We start from the raw sequence: 24,558 nt of genomic DNA, 5'->3' as shown, positions 1-24,558 counted from the left end.
TTTAGTATTCTCTCTCTCTCTTTCTTAGTAGGGTTATAGACTTGTTTTTGCGGGAGAAAATCACCAAACAATGACAACTACAAAAGAAATGATGTAGCTCAGAGCTGTCCAAATCATGGCCCGTGGGCCACACGCGTATCATGGTTTGAATTGATGCGGCCAGCGATTTTTTTTTTCTTTATTTAAATGAAAATGTCTTTTTTTTCATATGTTGAGCTTTGGAATATTGTTAATTCAGGCTATATTCTTGTGGCAACTGTGGTTTCTATTACAACTTTTGAGGTTCATTCGTTCTAGTATCGAACGGTGTCACTCCTATTTTAGTTAATAATAATATATTTATTTTTCTCCACAAAAACATGTACATAATATAAAGTGAAGCAGAGCCTTTGCTATAGTATTGCTTTGTTTAGTAACTAAAAAAATAATATTTACTAATTAATTAAATGTAAGTTTATAGCATAAAAAACCATTTGGTTTTTTTATACCCGCTAAATGCAACTACCGTAATTTGCTGTCCATGTAGATGACTGTTGTCACTTACCATCATAGAACGTTCTAGATTTATTTTATAAGTAATACAGTTTTTTTAGATCTAATAAGTTTACCGCGAAGACCTAATAAAATTAATCCAAATTAGCGATTCCGATACAAAAAAGCATGTAGTTTTTCAAGAACATTAAGATATCTTTAGGGTCCGCAACGCGCACTTAATACCCTTGGTGTTAAAAGCATCCATAGACTACGATAACCGTTTTCTGTAACATAGGCCGTAAACTGTTTTTTTTTATACTACAATGGTGGCAAACAAGCATACGGCCCATCTGTACTGTAAATTGTTATTGTGAAAAGATATCATAGCGATACGTGCGCGTTGCCAACCCTTAAGAAACCTCAATATAATCTTTTTGAAAAACCCATTGCCAATATAGTTGTAAAAACTATAATGTTGACATAAATTAATACAAAATCTTAAATACAAATACAAATATCCACAAATATATATTTCACGATTTCTATCGTCGAAACACGTCACAAAGTCAAGCAATCGCGCTATTAATCATCTCCCGTCAAGATTTGATCAGTGTTTCCTTACAATAAACACAAATATAAATTCACTGAACCTTTTCTTTTTAAAAGTAGGTCACATAAACGGCAGTCCAGTTAACCCTACCTCGACCCGACACAATGCTTGCCACAAGATATACCACACATAGTGTGTGGTATATCTTGAAAATATCTAATGGAGTACTTTTCTTAAACAATAAAAAAATCAGCATGATAATAGTCATTGGGCCTAACGATTTACCACACCAACTTACGTCTGATATTTGTATTCATTATTATGTTAGTTTGTATCTGGGTATTTTCTATGTGTGTTATTTATTTAAATAAAGGATATATCTATTTATTTAAGAAGAATGATGTTTTATATCGGTCTGGGAGTTTGCTATGTGGATTATGTCCCTATTAAAAAAAACTGTTATATCAATTGTTTAGTACCACAAGCGTTGATTGGGTAAGACTAGATGGTACTGCAATATTATTATTAACATTAGACAAAAAGTGGAGGAACTAAAATAGCACCAGATTTAAAAATGTAGTGAATACTATATAGTAGAATATACTTATTATAGCCAATTTTTGGAATGCAATAAAAAACAATTTAACGGGCACCTCAAAGCAAGTAGTATCGCCTATACATGAATAGCACTACAGACTTCACGTTATCATGTGACACCAGCGATGCCACTCATGCGCTGCCATTCCAGACGACTAAGTTGGCATGTCCCTCACCCTGTAATTTCACTACCTAATCGCAGCCTACAACCAAAACCCATTACAATGAAATAGGAAACACCAAGGCACCAACCCAAATATATATACAGTGGTGAAGGGTATTGTTAGAAATATGGTTTAATAACCCCATTTCTAGCAAGGTACCATGTTAGGTGACCTCCAAACGGGGTCTCCTGGAAACCATCATGTGAAATTCCTGAAATTTGCCACGATGGGCTAACTGACCTGACCTCATACCCATCTTATCATCCTCCATTGGTGCTCCACCAGCATATGCCGTTAGCGCAGACAAATGTACAATTCCATTATTAACTCTCAAAAAGAAATATACATATATATGTACAGTCTACATTGTTGCATTATTATAACTTTCTGCATGTCTAAGAAAAGTACTTCATTATGCAATTTCAGCACTTACAAAGAGAACTTATAAAGACGAACTATTTGATAATTTGTTTGTAATAGATAACCACAAAAATGATAGATAAGATCACGCAAATGACTCTATAAAAAGACTACCTCAGTAAAAAGAAATAGATAACTTTCCTAAAATACTAAGTTATGGAATTGTATTGTATATAAATATAATTACATATATACTAGAGGTTGCGTGTATGCGCAAGCCTATATAGGCCCGCGAGGCGTTGCCGCTGATTCTTTTTTTATGCTGTAGGTTTTCTAATTAAGTTTCCTACAGTCATATAATATATTTACTTTATTTATGTTTAAGTGTCGTAAAGTAGTTAATCGTTAATTATATGCATTTGTTATTTAAATTTTCTTTCCTTAAAATATATTTTACTATTTAGACGGCCTCGGGGGTCTAGTTAGTGGTTTAGTACACCGCCTTACTTCCGATGGTCGCGGTTTCGATTCCTCGCACGGCATAAACATTTATATTCATAAGTATGATTGCTTGTATCGGTCTGGTTGTTTTCTATGTATAATATGTATGTATTTACGAAAAAAAAAATATAGTTATGTATTTGTTTCAATTATCTAGTACCCATAACACAAACTAGCTAGCTTAACTTGGGTCTAGATGGCGCTGTGCGAATTGTCCTGATATTATTATAAACTATTTCTATTAAAATAATACCTACCTAATTATACCTTTAATTCTTCTAGAATTACTCAGAGACACGTAACAAGAGTTGGCTTCAAGATGATTATGGTGGATTGATTGTAACCATTACTTACCGTGACTTATTGATTATGGTACTTGATCGGGTGATGGACACTAAGGTTGACAACTACGGATGTTTGTCTATGACTATAATAGATACGTACCTGAAACCAAAAGCAATTTTATTCATTAATCTACAATGAAATGTTAATATCTATGGTTTTATCTATATTTGTTTAAATGGACCACGGACAAGTTTTTTGATCGTTCTTCGTGTGCTGAATATGCATTTGGAATAAGTAAAAACATTTATTCATTACAAAAAAATAATATTATTTATAAGATTTGTCAACTTATTATGCCATTTTTATTATATAAGAAATAAAAAAAAATCAGAAGATTATAATATTTATTTAGTAGACATTTAACAAACACACAAAATCATGACATCCAATATACACACATATATACACAACACAATGCAAAAACAAAACAATCAAATAAAAACTATAAAATAATGTAAAGAACAAAATGCAGCACAAACCTACAAAATAACAATGAATAGATAAATACACGAAAGGAAAATTGTATACATATGCAAATATAAAATAGAATTAAAAATAATATTTATGTGAATAAACTTAATATAAGTACTTAATTTGTTTTTTTTAATCTTCCACTTGATATAAAAATAACACTCATCGCTTGTATACATTTTTACGTAACTGGAATAACAAATAATCTGCCCACAAAATTAATGGAAAGTAGTAACTGTCGGCTGTATACATAAAGATCACCACAGACATGTGACTCCTCACGCGTTGCTATCCCTGATGATTAAGTCATGCTCCATGGTCTGGAGGCCATGAAGGCCATGGAAGTATGACACCTTAGGTTTTAGGAACAGAAAGACGGCATTTAAATACATATTCTTATGTACACTAATATTATAAAGAGGAAAGATCGATTTTCATTTGTTCAAATCAAAAATTTTGAATCTATTGTTTGCTTGCATTAAATATGCTATACAATATTCAAATTTAGACATCTCAAGATTGCCTTTACCATCGTCAATTCACAATGCCTCTGACTACCCCATCTATGATAACACTCGTGAATATATCGCTACGAAAACGGTTTCGAAAGCAGTAACTTCTAAAATGAACTACTGCCCTCTCGCGGAGGGTGTCGTAACCTACGAGTATACGTTACGTTACTCATTGCAATGCTCCTACCGATACACCTACGCTCGCGTGTTCTTTCATTTATTTAATGCTAGATGGCGCTGTTCTGCTATAATTGAAAACTACGTGTAATATTGTTATCACTCCAATGTAAATAGATATTATCTTTATTTTTTTGTTTAGTTATTGAATGTTTTCGAATGAGATAGACATTTTTATACATAATATTGCTGTACCTAATATTATTTAATTAAAGAAAAATCAACGTTCTTCTTATAGAGTTTCTTTATTAATAATTTAATGATATCCCACGACAATTCATTTAACACAATTTAGTCACAAGCTGAGCATAGCTTCTCTGGATAAAATACAAATGTTTGTACAGAATTGATCCCGTAACCATCGTAAGTAAAGCGGTGTGCTCAACCGCCAGACCACCGAGGCCTTCAATTGGTTATTCTCTATCAAATACAAAGATACGTTCTCGGAATAATACATAGAGAAGAATGTGCCTCAAACTCTTTTTCGTAAACTCATAAAAAAGGCTTAAACAAAAAAAACACCGCCTTAGCTGCCAAATGAAAATCCCTTTAATCCTGGAACTGAAAAACCCAATGAATACAAGACCCAAACAATTTATAAAGGCTCTTATTTTAGGGACTGCAATGTTCTTTTGTATATTAACTTCACTCAGATTGAACCTTACACCTAATTTACGCAAAGCAATATCCACTGTACCACAGAGGTCATGAAACTTATTATGGTAAATATTTCTAGGTTATACCATAAGAATATTACCAAACTGATCTTGCTGAATTAAGTAATTTTTCTATATAAATAAAAAGAATTATATTTCTTATGAAATATCGTCAGACTCATCCATCCTTCCTAGATAACGATCTGAAACAATACTCTGAATAAAGATGACTGATTTTCATACGGTATTATATCTTCAGTGACCTTTTGTGACCCCAGTTTCAGTGATCCCGTTGACCGGATATCAAGTGTCGTTTTCATATTAATTGCCAATTTAGGTTTATCTTTAAAGCCTCATAAAGTCAGCATTAATATTAATGACACTATGCTCAAAGGATGTTGCCTTCTAGTCTAAAGAGCATCTAAGCCATTGTGTTGCCAATATAGAATAATTTACCCCAAATTGAGGATATTTTGTAGAAATAAGGCATAAAAATTATTAATCTTTTACATGGATTTTAACGAAGACCTCGAAGGTTTTTTAGACATATTGGTAATAGGTGGGAATAAAAAGTATAACATACCGTTTCAAATTTGTACTGAACTTTAATCTTTTTTTTTATAACACAGGGGACAAACGACCTTGCTGCTCACCTGTAAATGATTACCGCCGCCCATGAGCACCCGCAACACCAGGGGAATTGCCAATACGTTGTCGGCCTTTTAAAAAGGAATAAGCTCTTTTCTTGAAGATTTCAATATCGTATCGGTTCGGAAATACCATTGCTGGAAGGTGATTACATAATATGGTTGTGTGTGGCAAAAAGTTTCTAGAAAACCGCACTGTGGAGGACCGCCATTCATCCAAATGATCAGGATGGTATTTTAGTTTCTGGCGATACGGCGATGAAACTCAACAGCTAGTATTAATCAATCTACAATTACGGGTAATATATACGTGAAACAATGTGATTTCCGTAACAGTTTATCAGTTAAACTGTTACTAAAAACAGAAGGCACAAACAGGAAAATATCTAATAATCACTGTTTTCAATTCTATTACGATTATCACTTTCGGTTTTTCAAGAGTAGTGGGGCACAAAATGGCGGCCTATGAACAGTGACTTAGATAAAAAAGGCATTATAGACGTGCGCTTGTGTCTAATCTGATAAAGTCCAACAAGACAAAAAGGTATTATATTTAGGAATGGGCGTATTTCTAATATGACAAATCCACATCCGATCCGACAGTACATTTCCTCACATGTCTTCCAATTACAGACAGAGTTCAGTTACATTTTTTTCACATTTATACCGCAAATTGCTAAAAAAATGCCCAAAAATAAATATATTTGTATATATATATATAATATATCCTGTACCTACTATATTTCATTGTTACGGACTCGAAAAAATGGTTTGTCATTTAACAGATACGAATATAACTCGATTACATTGATATCAATCCTAATTCATTTAGCAGACAGAGTGGTAACTCTACTCTACGTTCGAGTTGCCAACTCTAAATATAAAATACCAAGATTAGAGTTGCTTATATATAAGTGAAAATAGGTGAAATAATATTCAAATAATTAATATAATCATATTTTTAAAGAAAGTATTTGAATAAAATTATACGCGTTGAAGACTAGATATTAAAAGAGACGCGCGAATTTAAAAACTAAAAATCTCATGGCGCTGCTTAAAAACTCACCACTCGCGTGAATAATCCGTTCAGTAGTTTTTTGCGTGAAAGAGTAACAAACTTCCATCCATACTCACAAAGTTTCACGTGTATAATATTAATAAAGGACTACTAAAATTCATTTACAACACCATCAAGTCTAGTCTAGCTAAGCAGAGCTTGTGTTACGGATACTAAATAATTGATAAAAATTCTTAAAACCTTTTTTGTTAGTTCTATATAAATCATGTACATAATATAAATAGACCTAGGTCATTATAAACAATCTTCCTCATAATTATATATATCTTTATATATTTTTAACACGTATGTATATATGTATATTAATTTATTCAATATATATCTTATATATTCATCGGTTCATTGGTTTGGTTCAACAAGTCATCGGTTGTATTTGCTAAAGAAACATATTGATACATATAGTAATAAATTTGCAAAAGTTCTCGCTATTACCCTACAACGCTTCCTGATTATATCCTAAGGTTAGCTGGGAGAGAATGCCACACTGCATTAAGGACGCCTGTTGTAAAAGTTCTTTATTTGTTTATTAAAGGCTAAATAAATAACCACAAATGTTATCAAGCCAGAAATCTAACCCGCGACGATCAGTTGTAAAGCGGTTTGCTAAACCACTACTAGACCAGCGAGGCCGTAAATATAACATATAAGATGACGTCCTCTAAACAGTTTATGAAGGACAACAAGGATATTGTGAATAGACTTGGACTGTAGCCAGATTACTTATAAAGCACAGTATGTTATATACTACAGTTTAGGAACACTCTAGAACATGTCGTAAAAAATATATTAATGTTATAAAAGTTTGGAAAGATGTTCCCATGTTTATTATTATTTTTAGTGGATCATAATGGATTGGTCTTTCCGCCTGCGCTACCGGTTTACGCTAACGGGGTACTAGTGGAGGATGAAAGGATTCAGATCAGTTAGCCGAACGTGACAAATTCACCGGGAATTTATCACGATGGTTTCCAGGAGGTACCGCATGGAGGTCAACCTGACATGGTACATTGCTAGCAATGGGATAAAAAGTCCACATTACTAACAACCCCCATGTTCATTATTCATGCTTAAACATTATAACATGTAGAGTTAGCCGACGTGGTCGATAGAGATAGTGATATAAAAAAAATTACGTGTACAGGTTAGCAAAAATCCCTACTTCCTTACTAATATTATGTATATATTATGTAGATCTCTGTTTGTCTATCACGCTAAAACTACTGGACCGATTCAAGTCAAATTTGTTACACAGATGATTTAGACCTCATGAGAAAGGAGATAAGTTATTTTTGAATGCGAAAAAGGGGTTGAAAAAGATGAAAGTTTGTATGAAAATATCGTCTTTTTGGAAGTTAGTAGCTGGAGACTGATATTTTAAGCTGTTGATTAAATATAAATGAAGATTTCTTTCTATATCTATACTACTCCCATGCCACCTTCCACTTTTGTTTTTTTTTCTCTACCCAAAGGTTGAAGAGAAGTTTGTTTGGAAGAGATTTCTTGCTAGCTATAAGATCGCCTTTTGTCCATATATATCTCTTGACTGTTGTGTATCTTTTGTTTTTACACAAACTTGGTGCAATTAAGAGTTTATAAATAAATAAATACATATTGGTTTTCTTAAATAAATTTTAGAAATAAGAATTATCCTTACTAATATTATAAATGTGAAAGTAAGTGTGTCTGTCTCGCTTTCACGCCAAAACTACTGAATCGATATAATTGCATTTTAGTATAAAGATAGTCTAGACCCTGAAGAAGCATATAGCCTACATTTTTATTGGAAAAAAGGATTGTAAACGGGAGAAGAAATATTTTATGGAAGATTTAACAAACTTGACACTTATACTTGGCTTTTGATTAAATATAAATAAATATGACATTCAAAGTTTGATGAAATGAAAATTCCTCATTCGTAGTCCATTCCATGGGGACATACTCGCAGGCATGGCTAGTGATTTTATAAATATTGATATAGCAGATGCGTGGAATCAATAATCTGCTATTTCCTATCAATATAAACGAGTTTGCAAGTCGTAAAATTGTATATAAACCGAATATCTTCGAATAGGTGTTTACAAAGCGATGCCCGTTCAGGGTCGGAGTATTTAGGAATGAAACGAGCGAGGATACGGAAAATGGCGCTCCCGAGTCAAGCCATAAAATGTACGGCGCCGTGCGTATGTACAAGCTACAAACTGTCTCGGAAGCTGAATGTTTATAACTTGCAATCCATATACATATAATTATTGACGACATTGATCTAGTCTAGTGGTTTAACATACTGCTTTACGAGTACTTCAGATGATCGCAGATATGTATATCATGTATGTATTTACAAAAAAAGTATGAAGTATTTATATCAGTTGTCTAGTACCCGAAACACAAGCTCTGCTTACTGTAGGACTAGATGGCGCAATGTTAATCGTTCAGAGTTATTTATTTACGTATTTATATATTAATGATACTTCTTCTTTATGTAAAATTTCATTAAAATCCGGTCAGTCGATTTGTTACCTTGTCAAGGTAACAAAATTATATTGTATATGTTTTTTATATAAAGGAAAAAGATCTCAATGTGTCAAAAGGTATAAAGATATCAAGGAAGGACTATATAGGATACTTAGCACGGATATTTCATAAAAAAAACAGTAATTATGAAGATACAATTAATGTGGTCTAGTTTGTATAGACGTTTACTATTACATAAGAAAAAGTTATATTTTATGAAATTACATAGGTGTTATGTTGCGGAAGTTGCATTTAATTAAATTCAAATTCAAAATATCTTTATTCATGTAGATCTATTACAGGCTCTTATGATATGTATGAGACCACAAATATTCAGTGTGGAAACTTGACCACCGCTACTAGATGCATTACCACAAATATTCAGTGCGGAAACTTGACCACCGCTACTAGATGCATTACCACAAATATTCAGTGTGGAAACTTGACCACCGATACTAGATGCATTACCACAAAGATTCAGTGTGGAAACTTGACCACCGCTACTAGATGCATTACCACAAATATTCAGTGTGGAAACTTGACCACCGCTACTAGATGCATTACCACAAAAATTCAGTATGGAAACTTGACCACCGCTACTAGATGCATTACCACAAATATTCAGTGCGGAAACTTGACCACCGCTACTAGATGCATTACCACAAAAATTCAGTATGGAAACTTGACCACCGCTACTAGATGCATTACCACAAAGATTCAGTGCGGAAACTTGACCACCGCTACTAGATGCATTACCACAAAGATTCAGTGCGGAAACTTGACCACCGCTACTAGATGCATTACCACAAAGATTCAGTGCGGAAACCACCGCTATTGGATACGTTAACCTTCCTACTGGTGATCAAACTCCGACTGTTATCAGACACGTATATCACCTCTAAATGAGGCATCATCAGGTCCCAGTCTACCAGCCCCCAGTCTGCAATACATGAATCATCTGACCGTTGTTGGGTTACATTATCACAGTTTTCATATAGATTCCCTAAGGTTTTTCCTAAATTTTCTGTTACCAATGTTCATCAGGGATAATGTAGATTACGAATGTTAAAATAATCTTTCAAAGCGGTCAAATAGCTTCGTAGCCTATTCAATGTAAACTCATAATATTAATATAGATACTTAGTCTTGAAATAAGCAGACGAAATTGCATGTAAAAGCTAGTAAAGAAAAATAGATATACCTAGACCTTTTTGTCGCTATTCACACATCCGCGACGCTCTCTTCTGTTATATTTCACTCATCCTTGCCATGCTTTTAGGTCATTACTCAAGGACCGTTGTCCTTAGACAGTAAAATATTTGCTTTGTAGTACGAACGTATACATATATACACATATATAATATTCTTAAAATATAGACATATGTTGTCACGGATTTTTTTTTATAAATTTGAATGGAGAACAATTCCGTCGTACATATTTTTTGCATAACTTTCACCGTTTACACATCGGAAGCACTCAAAATGTTAATTTTTTGCCATATTTTTAATTGCTGTACCGATCCTATTGGTACTAGCGTCATGTTAGCCTATAGCACTTAAGGATAATGTACCTTCTAACAGTAAAATAATTTTTAATATCAGATCATCGGAATCCCAAACAGATCACCCCGAACAACAAATGTATATTAGTATAAAAAATTCCACGCGGGAGAAGCCGCGGGTAACAGCTACATATAAAGCGGAGACCCGATAATACTTAGTATAATTGAATTGCGTTGAAAATAATAGGCTAATTAACAAATACAATGGGAGTTGAACTGAAATATAATACGATTCCCGCCTTTTGTCAGCCACGCCAAATGAACCCCTAATAAATGTTAATCAATGGAGATTCTAACACAATAAAATACCTTTTGTTTAACATTATTAAAACAGTTTGTGGAAATATATACGAATTAAGTATACGTATATTATCAACTGTAACACATTCAACGGCACAGTTGAGAAGTTAGAATAGAATAGAAAATCATTTGTTCAAATAAACTTACATTGAAACACTTTTGAATAGTCATCACATTTTTTTTAATCTATCGCTCATTCGATAAGCTGTCTCAACAAAAGAAGAATGAACAAGAAATTTGCGTGTTGCTCTTTTAAATAATTTTATTGTTATTTTAGATTTGATGTTAGAGTGTGTGAATACAATTTACCAACTGGCACTAATTTAAATAAATACTCAAACAGAGAAATTACCATAATAATAATATGCCTGTACAATTCACACAGCGCCATCTATTTTCAAGCTAATTTGAGCTTGTGTTATGGGTACTAGACAACTGATATAAATTAGATATTATTTTTTGTATATACTTACATAATATATGTCACTTGTACATTACAATTTGTACATTACATTGTAATTTGTAGTCTATTTTCCGCATTTACTGATAGCCTCGGTGGACTAGCGATTTAGCACACCGCTTTAATTCCGATGGTCGCGGATTCGCTTCTAACGACGATACTAACATTTGTGTTCATGAATATGATTGATTATTGGTCTGTATGTTTTCTGTGTTTAAGTATATTTATTGATTGTCTAGATTCCATGACACAAGTTTTGCTTAGGATTTAATGAGCGTTTTGCGTTGTGTCTATTGTCCAAAAATATTGATATTATTATTAATACTTGCTACCTACATCATATACGATGCTTGCTTGTTTTTCCGGATACTGAAAAAAATGTTTCTTTATAAAAACACCACTTGAGTTTATTTTCATTTCTTGTTCAACACAACAGGTGCGTAGTAATAGCGTATTAACGACATTGAACGAGGTACTTTGTAGGTAAGCCTACTTTACAAGTATAAATACTTGTAAAGTAAGTAATATTTTATAATATCGAGGACGATAATAAAAGAAGTAAGTTAATCAAAACTTTATACCTCCATGGACAATTTTACACGTTATTTTATAGATGTGTCTCTTTGCACGGAGAATTTTGTTTTTTTTTTTCGGACTATTCTACTGCCGACTGACCTATACAGCTTCACCGAACGATAGGGGGCGAATGCAGATGGCACTCCAAACCCGCGGAAGGACTTATTTAGCAGCTAAAGGCCAACTGCCGCCTGACGGATACGACTTTAGTCTTAGAGCACCGCTTGGGATTCGAACTCGACTCAGTCCACTGTAATTTCGATCCCCGTTTTGAATTTGACGGAGGATCGATTAGAGGAGTGTATTAGACAAGTTTCAAAGAAATAATTCATGTTTTAAATAAAATAAACTAACCATATACTGCGATTATTGCTAGCTTGATACCCTATATAGCGTTCTTTCATTTATGTATTTAATGTGAACTTCTAAATAATGTATTTTTATAGTTTTTTTTACAAAACAGTACAGTACAGTACAGTTTTCATTACAAATAAATAAATAGACAAATAACTAAACAGAACATTCTATTCTCTCTTTAAGGTTTCATATTAAAACGACATAGAGGAATTTAGGAAGTTGGTAATCACAAAATACATTGTTTATTATTATTAGTTAATGTAACTGTAATGTAGGTAATAGAGGTAAAAAGTGCATATAGTGAATATATTAAATATCAATAAACAGGCTATCGAAAAATGATAGGGACAATAACGGATCACTGTTACAATAAACACTTATTTATTGTTCTTTTTTTATTATCTTAAACAGATAGCGTCTAAAATGTACACGCGGGCATGAAAGTGTACTGCAATGAGGTAGGTAGTAAGCACAAGTGCTGTTAGTATAAAAGATATACCCCTCTAATCCAAATTTTACGTTACGTTTGTAATTATATTGAGCCATGAAAATGGCAACATAATGGATTCTTAAGTTAAATTGCCGAATGTAATTACCGACTTAATATTAACGCCTACAGTTTGAAGAGAATGGTTAGCAGTGTTGCCAAGATTGTTTGGGCAAGCCTACTAGACTAGAAAGCTACAGAGTTTTTAAAGGTAATTTAATGATACCACTAGAAAACCAATTATAATTTTGCATAAAAAGCCAGCATTAATTTATAATTTAGTATTAGTTTACCTTCAATAAATAAGAATACAAATTCAAATCCATTTTAAATTAAAATCAATCGCAATTTTACATTTCGGTAAAATATTAATTTAACGAATGCTTTCCGGTTCGAAACTGCTTATTTAAATTGGTTATGTTTTTATTACTTGTAAGAATGCATTAAAGTTTTTAACTAAACTTTAAATTCGTAGAAAGTTAGATAAATTAATATTAAGATAAATTTATTTTAAATTATAATTAATTTTCTACGCATTTTCAAAATCGATTTTTTTATGCTTCGCAGAAATCGGATATTAGTTTACCTGCCCAATATTTTCCCACTAGAACTGGTTAGTGGATACCACTGGAAACTCATTTTGTACACTAAAGAGAGTGTCAAATTTAACATTAGTCGTGACACCACTAACATGGCAACACTGATAGTTATGTACATATATCGTCTTAGTATTATAAGTTGCTGATAAGTTTGTTGGTACAGAAATAGAAATGGGACCCATCCGTCATATTGTAATATTGTTCTAGCCAGTTTCCCTAACTATTGACATACCATATCTCTGTCACACACTGTCGCGTAATTCCTCCCGCCAACAATCTATATCTATATGTGTATAATAAAAATGTACCTGAACGCTGTCTATATATGAAATATACATGAGAAAAACCAAAACCAACCCAAAGATCGTTAGAATTTTTGTCTGTTTTTCTATGCGTACAAACGTTAATCTCAGAAACGACTTAACTAATTTGGATGCTGTTTTCACTAGTATATGATATGATATGCTTCACTTAAAAAATAATGTTTTTTTCTTATTCCAATTGGTTAACAAAATAAAGCTCGATTTTATAACATTATAAAATCGAGCGATGAACTAGTATATGAATGAAATGAAACTGGTCATCTGCTTGACCTAAATTATAAAAAACATCTGTATAAATAGATAAGATAAATAGTTTATATGTTCGTTACGAGTCGCGCATTACACTTTTATAAATGTAGCCCTTATCATTGCAATCCACTGGACATAGGCCTCAAAAAAAGCTTGCTATTAGGTACGATCTTCAGATAAATAAAATATAAACATCTTTCCAAAATTTGACTTAAGATTAATTAATTGATGATATATATATATATGTATTTACAAAAAAAAAACTATTTATTTATAACAGTTGTGTAGTAATCATAATACAAGCTTTTATCTTGGGACAAGATGGCGCTGTATGAATTATCCTGAGATGTTATTATTATTATAATGTGCCTAATAATATACCACTAGAGCATTATGCTCAGATGATTTTTTATTACAGTGAAGTATAAATACCGGCAACCGTTTATCTTCTAAATCGTACCTTGTAGGGTTGCCACCCGTAAGATGATAGACGTCCTAGGTATAATGACAACAGTGATATGTTAAATTTTAGACACTGTGATGTCGTATTTCATGCGACGACGGTTACGCTTTCAATTAGGTATGCCGCCAGCCTGTTTACCATTCAAATTACTTCAAAAAATAGGATAGAACCCATCTTTGCAAAAAAGGCAGTATGCAAAACAGTTAAGTCATAGAGATCGTAATTATGAGGATATATACACTTTCAAATATGTATGCCGTCAGCTTGTTTACCATTCAAATTTCTTCAAAAAAATGGAATGGAACCTGTTATCTTTAGAAAAAAGGTGATATGCTAAACAGGTAAAATACAGAGGTCGTAATTATGATGATATATAAAGTTGATGTACCACTACGAAATAATTAAATACGAGATTTTCCATGGTATTTTGATTTCCTGTGTACGAAAAAATTTTAGAATTGTTGGCAACCCTAGTAGAATAGAAACGGCGTCCTGTTTGCCGTCAGCCGATTACTAAAAGGAAATACAATTTTTGTTTTCCGTTTTTTCCCCAACACCCTTCATATTGGAGGTCGCTTGATATCTCAATGTGTTGAATGATAAATATCACATAGACGGAATATAAGAAAATAACTGTAGACCTATAACTATTAAAAATATATAAGGTATGCGCAGTTAAAACTATACTATTTTAAACCATATTAAATAACAAATAAAATAAACATAGAATCCATCAAAATAAATATATGCAATACTTTCAAATTCAAATTTAAAATCATTTCTTCGAGTTGGGAAAGTGGGGGCCTTTATATTAAGTACTTTTAAGTTAAAAAGTTAAAGAGTTCTACTGACTATATCAGGCAATAATTTCCCATTATTTAAAAAAAACTGCTTATTGCGCAATTCTATTGTTTTTATTTTATTATTGAATCTGTTAACTTATACGAGTATTTATTAAAACGCAGTATTCTCTATTATTTTAAGTCAGCAATTTATTTATTCCTTTTAACGAAATGTTCTCACAATACAGAAGTCTCTCATAACCATAGACTCAATCATAAACAATATACATGATATATGTGATGTGTTCATTGTCAGTCCGTCTTCATAAATCTGTTTTATACTAGAAGAATTGTTTCCTATTTAAATAATTTCCTTCTCGTAATCTATATTCACTAACCAAATGTTATCTTATTGAAATTTCAATAAATATGTTTGTTGTTGTAACAGATGGCCGTTGGCACAGTAAAGTCCTCGAGTGGCGACCACGGACCGGAAGACGCAGCGTGGGAAGGCCTCCATCAAGGTGGACCGACGATCTGGTCAAGATCGCGGGAAGGCATTGATTGCGAGCAGCGCAGGACCGATCTTCGTGGAGATCTTTGGGGGAGGCCTATGTCCAGCAGTGGACGTCTTCCGGGCTGCGATGATGATGATGATGATGTTTGTAATCGTTTCGTGAATTTGTCAAAAGCTCGTTTCATTAATCATTTCAAAACACACCATACTTCGTAAATAGATCAACAAAGTTTGCGACAAAACGATAAAACTTAATTAAGCAATTCACAATGCGATTGTATTGGACTTATAATAATTTTGCAATTTGAATTGAAATTGAAGCATATTCTTTATAGAATTAGGTGTCAATTTGCAGAATCAATTTTATTTATATTATTACTCAATATATTTATACTATTTTTCAAGTTTCTTGTTCGTTCTTCTTGTGATGAGTCTGCATTTCGAATGAATGGTAAAATAAAAAGATATGACTGTTCAAAAGTGCCTATATTAAGTTAATTTGAATAAAGATTATTTCTATTCTCTTTATATTTTATGAAATTAAGTATTACTTAGTGGAAGTTCATTTCATTATTCAATAGATTTATATTATCTTGTTTAATTCCGCTAACATTAGCATGCGGAAGTTCACGAACATTCAGTACGGAAACCTGATCACCGCTACCGGAAGCTACCTTCTCCATTAGTGATCAATTTCCGAGCGTTATTGAATTTAAACCCATATTGAGACACGTGTTTCTCCGCTAAAGGAAGCGTCATCATTAAATGAATTGAATTTGGATATAGTTTAAAAACCTAGTGTTGACTGTTCTGCGACCAGACTATGACTTAGTAGTCTCGAATGTGTAAGTCTAATGTTAGCGGAATTAAACAAAATAATATAAATTCTATGAGTAATGTAAATAATGGAAACAAAATTCGTTAGAATTTAATAAATGATGCCTGTCACTTGATAGAATCTTACTGACGAACACTGAATTTTGATAATAAAAAATAAAGAAAGAATAACTACTAATGATACACACATATTCGTATATATAATAAATAAGAAAGTAAATGTTTTCACAAAATTCTTAAAATTGTTATTCTTATCATTTATTTACAAGAGCAGTACGCAAGTCTGTTGCTCATTCTTCTTGTATCAACATTCCGTATGAGTGGAAGAATAAATATATTTTATTTCTTCTTCCACTCATACGTAATATGAAAACTGCGTTTAGTAAATTAATTTGAATAAATATTATTTGTGAAAGATTATTAAAAAAAATCGTTTCTATTTAGACAAGTGATATTTATTAAACGCCTTAGATGCTCGAACCAACATCCTCATTCTCCAAAGTAATAGGTTTGCGTGACCACTGCGATTACGAATTAATAAAATGAAAAGGAAACACCTAAATGTCCATTCTGGGATCACAAAGCAGAGCAAAAAGGAAACGCCATTTGTCTCGTCCTTAATTTCGTGTGGCCATCTTTTGCCGTCACCAAATTAGATTACAAGATTCCCATCGTCATTTTCATGAACGCGAGTAGCAAGCAGCTTTGTAATCTGTATACCATTTCCTCCATTATTAAAAGAAATATCAAATGTATAATGTTTGTTTAATTGTATGTAAATGTATAATGTGTAAAATTTGTTCCTTTTTAAATTTATGTATATAATATACATAAATTTAAAAAGGAACAAATTTTATACTAATGTGTATCGTGTTTATACACATAACTATAACACTTACAAACTCATAAACACCCGGATGACCCTCTCGTAAGTTTTTAAAGACCACACTCACTTATTGTTTACAAAAACAATCACTCAAATATTAAATATTTGAGTGATTGTTTTTGTAATACTTTATTGTATTGTCTACGATCTTATGAAATAAATTGTACAATGCGGATTGCAAACATAATCATAACATATAAAAATACTTATACCGAATTATAAAAAAAGAATCGAAAGCGAATAAAATACTATCACCAAGTAACACAAACTTCATGTAGATAGCGTTGTGGGATACCACTAGTATTATTTTTCATTATTTCATATCTGTCTTTCTTATTCTTGTCTCAAATCAACAGAGATCGAACTGGCAAATAGACGTATATAAATATATTTTTTCTAATTAGAAATTATATAGATATGTTATTACATATATATCTCAAAATACATAGAAATATAAATGCTAAACACTACAATTTAGTATTGCGCGAGAATCAAACCATTGAAAAAAACTAACATTCCACTGCATGCAAACCGCTATACCACTGAGGCCATCAATTCACTTAAAGCTTACGCAATAGAAAAAGATTAATTATACTTACCCTTATATTAAAAATAGCAATTCATTCCTGAATAATTTGTTTTATGGTTGTTTTTGTCCGTTTATCGAAGCTATTTGCATGTAATTTAAAAAATCCCAAAATATGCATTAAAAAGATATACTTAGTTACGTAAATTATTAACAATTTATTCATTATTGTACTTTGTATACATCATTTAAGTATGTTCATTATAAATAATGTTAACAAAGGAGAATTTATCTCTAAAACAGATCTCTTTCAGTCAACCCAATACAGCGTGGCATACGAAGTGTTAAAATGGGCAAATAATAATTTAAATAAATGTCAAAATCAATTAAAAATTAACATATTAATAAGTTATTGTTTTTTATAAATTTATTTCTGTACATGTAAGCCTAAGTATACAAAGCTTTGGAAAATGAACTTGTAATAGTTTGAAATTGATAGCTTGCGATTATGTATCAAAATTTGATAGTTAAAAATGTGAACTGTATGACTTGCTCGGTACTTGAGACTGTCAAAAAGTTTATACATAGTCCTTTCTACATCAATATATAAAAAAATAGGTGGAAGTATTTGATTTTTTATTGTAAATTTAGCATGACAAAAATGATATTATGTTATGTCATACTGATAATTCTTTTATCTATATTTTTGCTTACATTATCAGACAGTATTGTAAGCTATATTTGAATATTAGACAAATATATTACAAATCTTTACATAATTATGACACCATTTCAATTTCAGAGCGGGTCGCTAAATCGCTAGTATAGAATATTCTGTTATAATTCGAAAACATCTACGTAATATAATTGTTTAATTATTTGACTTTGAAACTTTAATTGCCAAACTTCATGGCCTAGTTTCTATACGAGACGACCCTTATTTGTGTGCCATCTTGTTTTGTGGACATTTTAAGATGTTTATTAGAAACGTTCCAGAAAGTTGCCTCAGCCGAGCGTGTTTATGAGCCCTGACTATTCAGGATTTATTTAGCGTGAAGACTGTGCTGACGTTGTAACTAAATCTACTATTAATTAAAGATCCTTAACTTTCTCTGGTTTAAGTACTCATTTTATGGACTACTAGTTAATCCGACAAAATAAATTGCCATGTAAATAATTTTGCGAATAGGGCTACAAATTATAATACTTAGATGTATAAAAATAGCCTACGATCAATAATAAACCTACCAAATATAGAGCAAAAAAAGCATTAAAATCGCTTAAGAGGCGTTGAACAAACACTATGATACTATTAATTAATGGGATAATGTTTGTTGTCGCCACAATCGCAGGAAAGTTGATTATAGTGTGTTAATTGTTGAATATATTATGCTCGGAAATTAGCAAAAAAATTCTAAAGCAAAAGTGGTGGGGCAATGGCTGGTAGTAAGAAGACATTCTGACAAGTTATGCGGCATGAAATACTCGTAAGGTGAACAAGTAACTACTAACGATAAAATCAAATAGCAATGTACTATTACTTTAAACAACAAACAATCCTTGTTAACTTAATGTAATATTAGGTACATCGCTAGCGGCTAGACCACATTACTATAAAACAAAATACATCATCAATCGGTACAGAATTAATAAATATCCCGTAAGAATAAAAAGAAAATAGCCGCATGCGACTTTTTATACACGATTTTGTTCACTATTACTGGTATGAAATTAGTCGTGAACTCATACATTTTAAGTGATATACTGAAATCTAGCATGACAATGGCGAGCTTGTCATAGCCTGTAGCTTTAATTAGGTTAAGTAGCTGTTTTTGTACAGTTATCGAACCATTTTTGGATTGTTTGCCAAACCAAAGTCCGTGGGATCGGCCACGTAACATTCTAAAATTATAAACAGTCAGCTTTTTTTATATGCATAATTTTAATGGCAAAATGGAAAAGATCTACTTGATGGTGACCATTACCGTTTGTAACTGTCGCCTATATACATTGAACGCGTGATACTACTAATGCGTTGCAATTCGAGTGGCCTAAGATATCACGCTTCTTATCCTATAATTTCACTACAACTACCGAAACCAGTTACAAAACAAGCCGCTTGACGTCTGAAATAGGCGAGGCTGAGACAAACTACTTTTTACTGTCTACTTCTGGTGACTTCCAGCTTGTTATCACATGAATGTTAAGAATAAAAATAAGTTCTATTTTATTCTATCGGTCAATACATTCTGTTTTTCACTATTATAATTTTATTATAGACTAATACTACATTTTAATATAGTTAAATTAGTTACGCTAAATAAGCTAAGCTACTTCACTGTACTACAGAAAATATTTCAAAATTAACGATAAAGGCTATTCATTTTGTGTTATAGTGATTTATTGTATTAATAGATTCTTAATTTTTAATTATTAATATGCTATATTAAAATATTTATATTACTTGTTATTTTAATTATACATTAAATTCAATTATTTCAAGATAAAAGGAAATTACATAAGTAAGTCAATTTAATTTAATGCCGTCAATGGAACACTGTTTGTAGAAATTAATTTAAATGTTATGTTTTCTTCGTCTGAGGTAATTTATAAAACAAACTGAGCGTCGTCGGATCAATTGTAATGAAAATCATCAATGTTATTTCTCATATAACACAAGAAAAACAATAACAACAACAGAATAACAATAACACAAGTTTGTGATTGTACTTTTCAATTTACAACTATAAATATAGATATACGAGAACGTTAGAAAGAATTAGCTGGAAAGATAAAGTTAGAAATAAAACATCGGGTGAAAGATAAAAGGCAGATATTGAATACTATTGGAAATAGACGAGAGAAAATGTTTAGACACTTGCTATGACCTATGTTTTGAATCCAGGGGAATAGCAGGGGGAGATATTACCACTGTTTCTAGTATTAATAAGCAATAATGAATACGACAACCGTGATATGGAATGTTTTCTTTCACCGGAAAGTCAGTTAAAAATATAAATTGACATGGTTTTTAGTATCAGGCACCTTAGACTCTAAAACCAAGCAATAAACCACTCTCTTACAGACAACCCATAGATATTCAATTTAAAATTGAATTACTATCTAAAGAATATCCCATAACTAATGTAATATCACTAACTTTAATAGCAAAGTTCACAAAATAACTATTTAAAACGGCACAATAATTCCTGGATCTAAAAGATTGAGAAGCATAACTTCCAGTGAGTTAGGTACTCAAGCTGACGTTATATCACAACGTTTTAGCATCAAGTAATGAATTCTAAAGTTTCAACAAAGTAACTAGCTTCACCTAGTTGCATATTTAATGCAGATCAAGACGTAATGAACTTTGTACAAAGTGCAAAGCAAATATTTATATAGTTTTTTAATATATTTTAATTATACATTACTTTAGAGATGGATTCACTGAATATGACACTACTTTTACACGACACATTCTTTCACGCGGAATAAGAAGCGCATGCATTTTAACGCGAGACAGCCAGTGCGTGCAATCAAAATAAGGGATTGCATTTTACAATACACACTATATACCTAAACACATACACAATCTTTTAATTTTTTTTTTATTTCACAGTTTTTATTTTCCCAAGACACGTTTATAAATTATCCATAACATTATAATTAAGACTTTAATCTATAGTCAGATGTCCGCTATTTTGCAATGATAATTAAATATTACAAAAAGGCACTAAAACTCACACGATTGTGGTATGAACCAGGTTATGCGCGAGATAATGGCGCGCACGTTGTATCTTGTTCTGTTTGTCTAACATATAGAGCAAAAATATAAAGTTATTGATAAATTACAAATCTTAGCAACAGTGAGTATTTAGATAAAATAATAATAAACAACCTTCCTTCTGATCACTGTGGTCAAATAGTTATTTTTCCAAATCACTTAAACAAAATTGGGAAAATTAATTTATTAAAAAGAGACTTGACTAGTTATAAGATAAATAAATTTAAAATATCAGTTCGTAGTAAATTAGATTTTTATCTTCCATCTAATGAACCTAACAAACTTTATACAGATTTCTTCAATATTGTTTCTAACGAATATAATAAGGCTTTTAACAAAAAAACTATCAGTATTATTAACAAAACAAAATTTTCAGAATGGGCTACAAAGGGAATTCTTAAAAGTAGAAATATATTATTTGATTTATATGCTCAAAAAAAATACCGTTTCGATAGTACATTCGTAAATTATGTAAAAAGATACTCAAAAACTTTTAAAAAGGTATGTAATGTAGCAAAGTCTAATTATCTAAATAAAAAAATTAAAGAGTCCAAGGATAAGATAAGGACAGTGTGGAATATTATTAACAAAGAAACTGGCAAAGTTAAAAGTCCATATAACGATTTTACGCTAAATTATAATGATAAACTAGTAACGTCCACAAAAGAAATTGTCAATATTTTTGAAAATTTTTTCGCTAATATTCCAACTGATATTACTTCCTCTTTGGACTCTTCTCCTGGTACAGCTAAATCATTCCTTATTGATAATGTTGTTTCTTGTCCGGTTACATTTAAATTTACATTTATTGACATTGCTACAATTACTAAAACATTTAAACAATTAAATTTAAAAAATACTGAAGACCATTGGGGCATGTCTGTTAAAGTTATTAACACCGCTATAGATGTTATTGCTCCATATTTAGTAATTATTTTCAATAAATGTATTTCTGACGGTGTTTTTCCCAATTTAATGAAACATAGCAAAATAACTCCACTCTTTAAGTCAGGAGAAAAAACTGTGGTAGGTAATTATAGGCCTATATCTATCTTACCAGTATTGAGTAAAGTGTTTGAAAAAATTATGCTCAATCAAATGCTACAACACTTTAAAGTAAATAAACTGCTTCACAGTCGACAATTTGGTTTCACGGCCGGTAAATCAACTACTGATGCCGGTGTAGCTCTCATTAAATATATATTTGATTCTTGGGAGAGGTCTCAGGATGCAGTCGGTGTATTTTGCGATCTTTCAAAAGCATTTGATTGCGTTGAACATGAAACACTTTTGCTCAAACTTGAACATTACGGTATTAGATATGAAGCACAAAGCATGATGAAATCCTATCTAAATAATAGAATGCAAGTTGTCGAAATAAATGGTGTAAAGTCTGAAGGAACTAGTATTAAAATGGGTGTTCCTCAGGGCTCTATTTTAGGTCCTTTCTTATTTTTAGTTTACATAAATGATCTTCCTTATATGGTAGAAAAGATAGCTGACATAGTTCTGTTTGCTGATGATACTTCATTAGTATTCAAAGTCAATCGACATATTGATGATTTGGACGAAGTAAACGGTGCTCTTTCTTATGTTTTAAAATGGTTTACGGCTAATAATATGTTACTAAATGCAAATAAAACTAAATGTATCAAATTTACTCTCCCCAATGTAAGACCGGTAGATTCAAAAATCATGTTGGACAATAAACCTATTAATTTTGTGGATGATACTGTATTTCTAGGTATCACATTAGATTCCAAGTTGCAATGGGGTGCCCATATTACTAAATTAGCGAGTCGACTTAGTTCTGCCGCTTATGCGGTAAGAAGAATTAGACAATTAACAGACGTGGCAACAGCTAAACTTGTGTACTTTAGTTATTTCCATAGCATTATGTCGTATGGTATTTTGTTATGGGGCAAAGCAGCTGATATAAATACAATATTTATTTTACAAAAGAGAGCCATTCGCTCCATTTATAGCATGGGTTCCAGGGAGTCTTTGCGAGAGTGCTTTAAGGAATCAAATATCCTCACCGTTGCTTCTCAATATATTTATGAAAACATCATGTATGCCAGGAAGAATATAGACAGTTTCAAAAGAGTTAGTGATTGCACTAATAAAAGCTTACGTAACAATAACAAACTGATTTTACCTAAATGTCGTTTGGCTAAAGTTAGTAATTCGTTTTATGGCAATTGCGTAAGGTTTTACAATAAAATACCAGAGTCTGTTATAAATCTACCAGAAAAAAGATTTAAATGTCAAATAAAACACTTCCTTTGCAAAAAAGCTTACTATAAAATTGAAGAATTCGTTAACGATAATAATGTTTTTGTAGAAAAATTTTAAATACATAGCACTGACAATATTATCTGATTACACTAATAATGAGTGCGTAGCGATTTCTATGTTGATTGTCGCATGCCTCTTACTTGTTACACTGTAATTATTTATATAAAAAAAACATCTATCAAAAAGAGCAACACACAAGTTTCTTGCTCATTCTTCTTGTGATGAATCTGCATTCCGAATGAGTGGTAGAATCAAAATATGACTATTCAAAAGTGCTTGTAATGAGTTTATTTGAATAAAGATTATTTCTATTTCTATTTCTATTTCTATTTCTATTTCTTAAAATTCATCATCATCATCATCATCGCAGCCCGGAAGACGTCCACTGCTGGACATAGGCCTCCCCTAAAGATATCCACGACGATCGGTCCTGCGCTGCTCGCATCCAATGCCTTCCAGCGATCTTGACCAGATCGTCAGTCCACCTTGCTGGAGGCCTTCCCACGCTG

At 31.8% G+C, this 24,558-nt stretch overlaps 1 protein-coding gene across 1 annotated transcript in view; it reads right to left on the bottom strand.

Annotated features, from left to right (window-relative positions):
- Nucleotides 1-9,843: 9,843 nt before the first annotated feature.
- Nucleotides 9,844-24,558, bottom strand: part of LOC131846848 (uncharacterized) — a 34,373-nt gene continuing 19,658 nt past the window's right edge. The window contains exon 3 of the mRNA XM_059196266.1: nt 9,844-10,001. Coding sequence (XP_059052249.1) covers nt 9,844-10,001 — 158 coding nt within the window. The remainder of the gene's footprint in view (nt 10,002-24,558) is intronic.

Source organism: Achroia grisella, unplaced genomic scaffold, assembly GCF_030625045.1.
Source record: "Achroia grisella isolate CSIRO2021 unplaced genomic scaffold, CSIRO_AGI_Agris_v1 utg512, whole genome shotgun sequence".
Classification (NCBI taxonomy): Eukaryota; Metazoa; Arthropoda; class Insecta; order Lepidoptera; family Pyralidae; genus Achroia; species Achroia grisella.
Note: the sequence above shows the minus strand (reverse complement) of the source record. Positions and strands in the feature narration are given on the sequence as shown.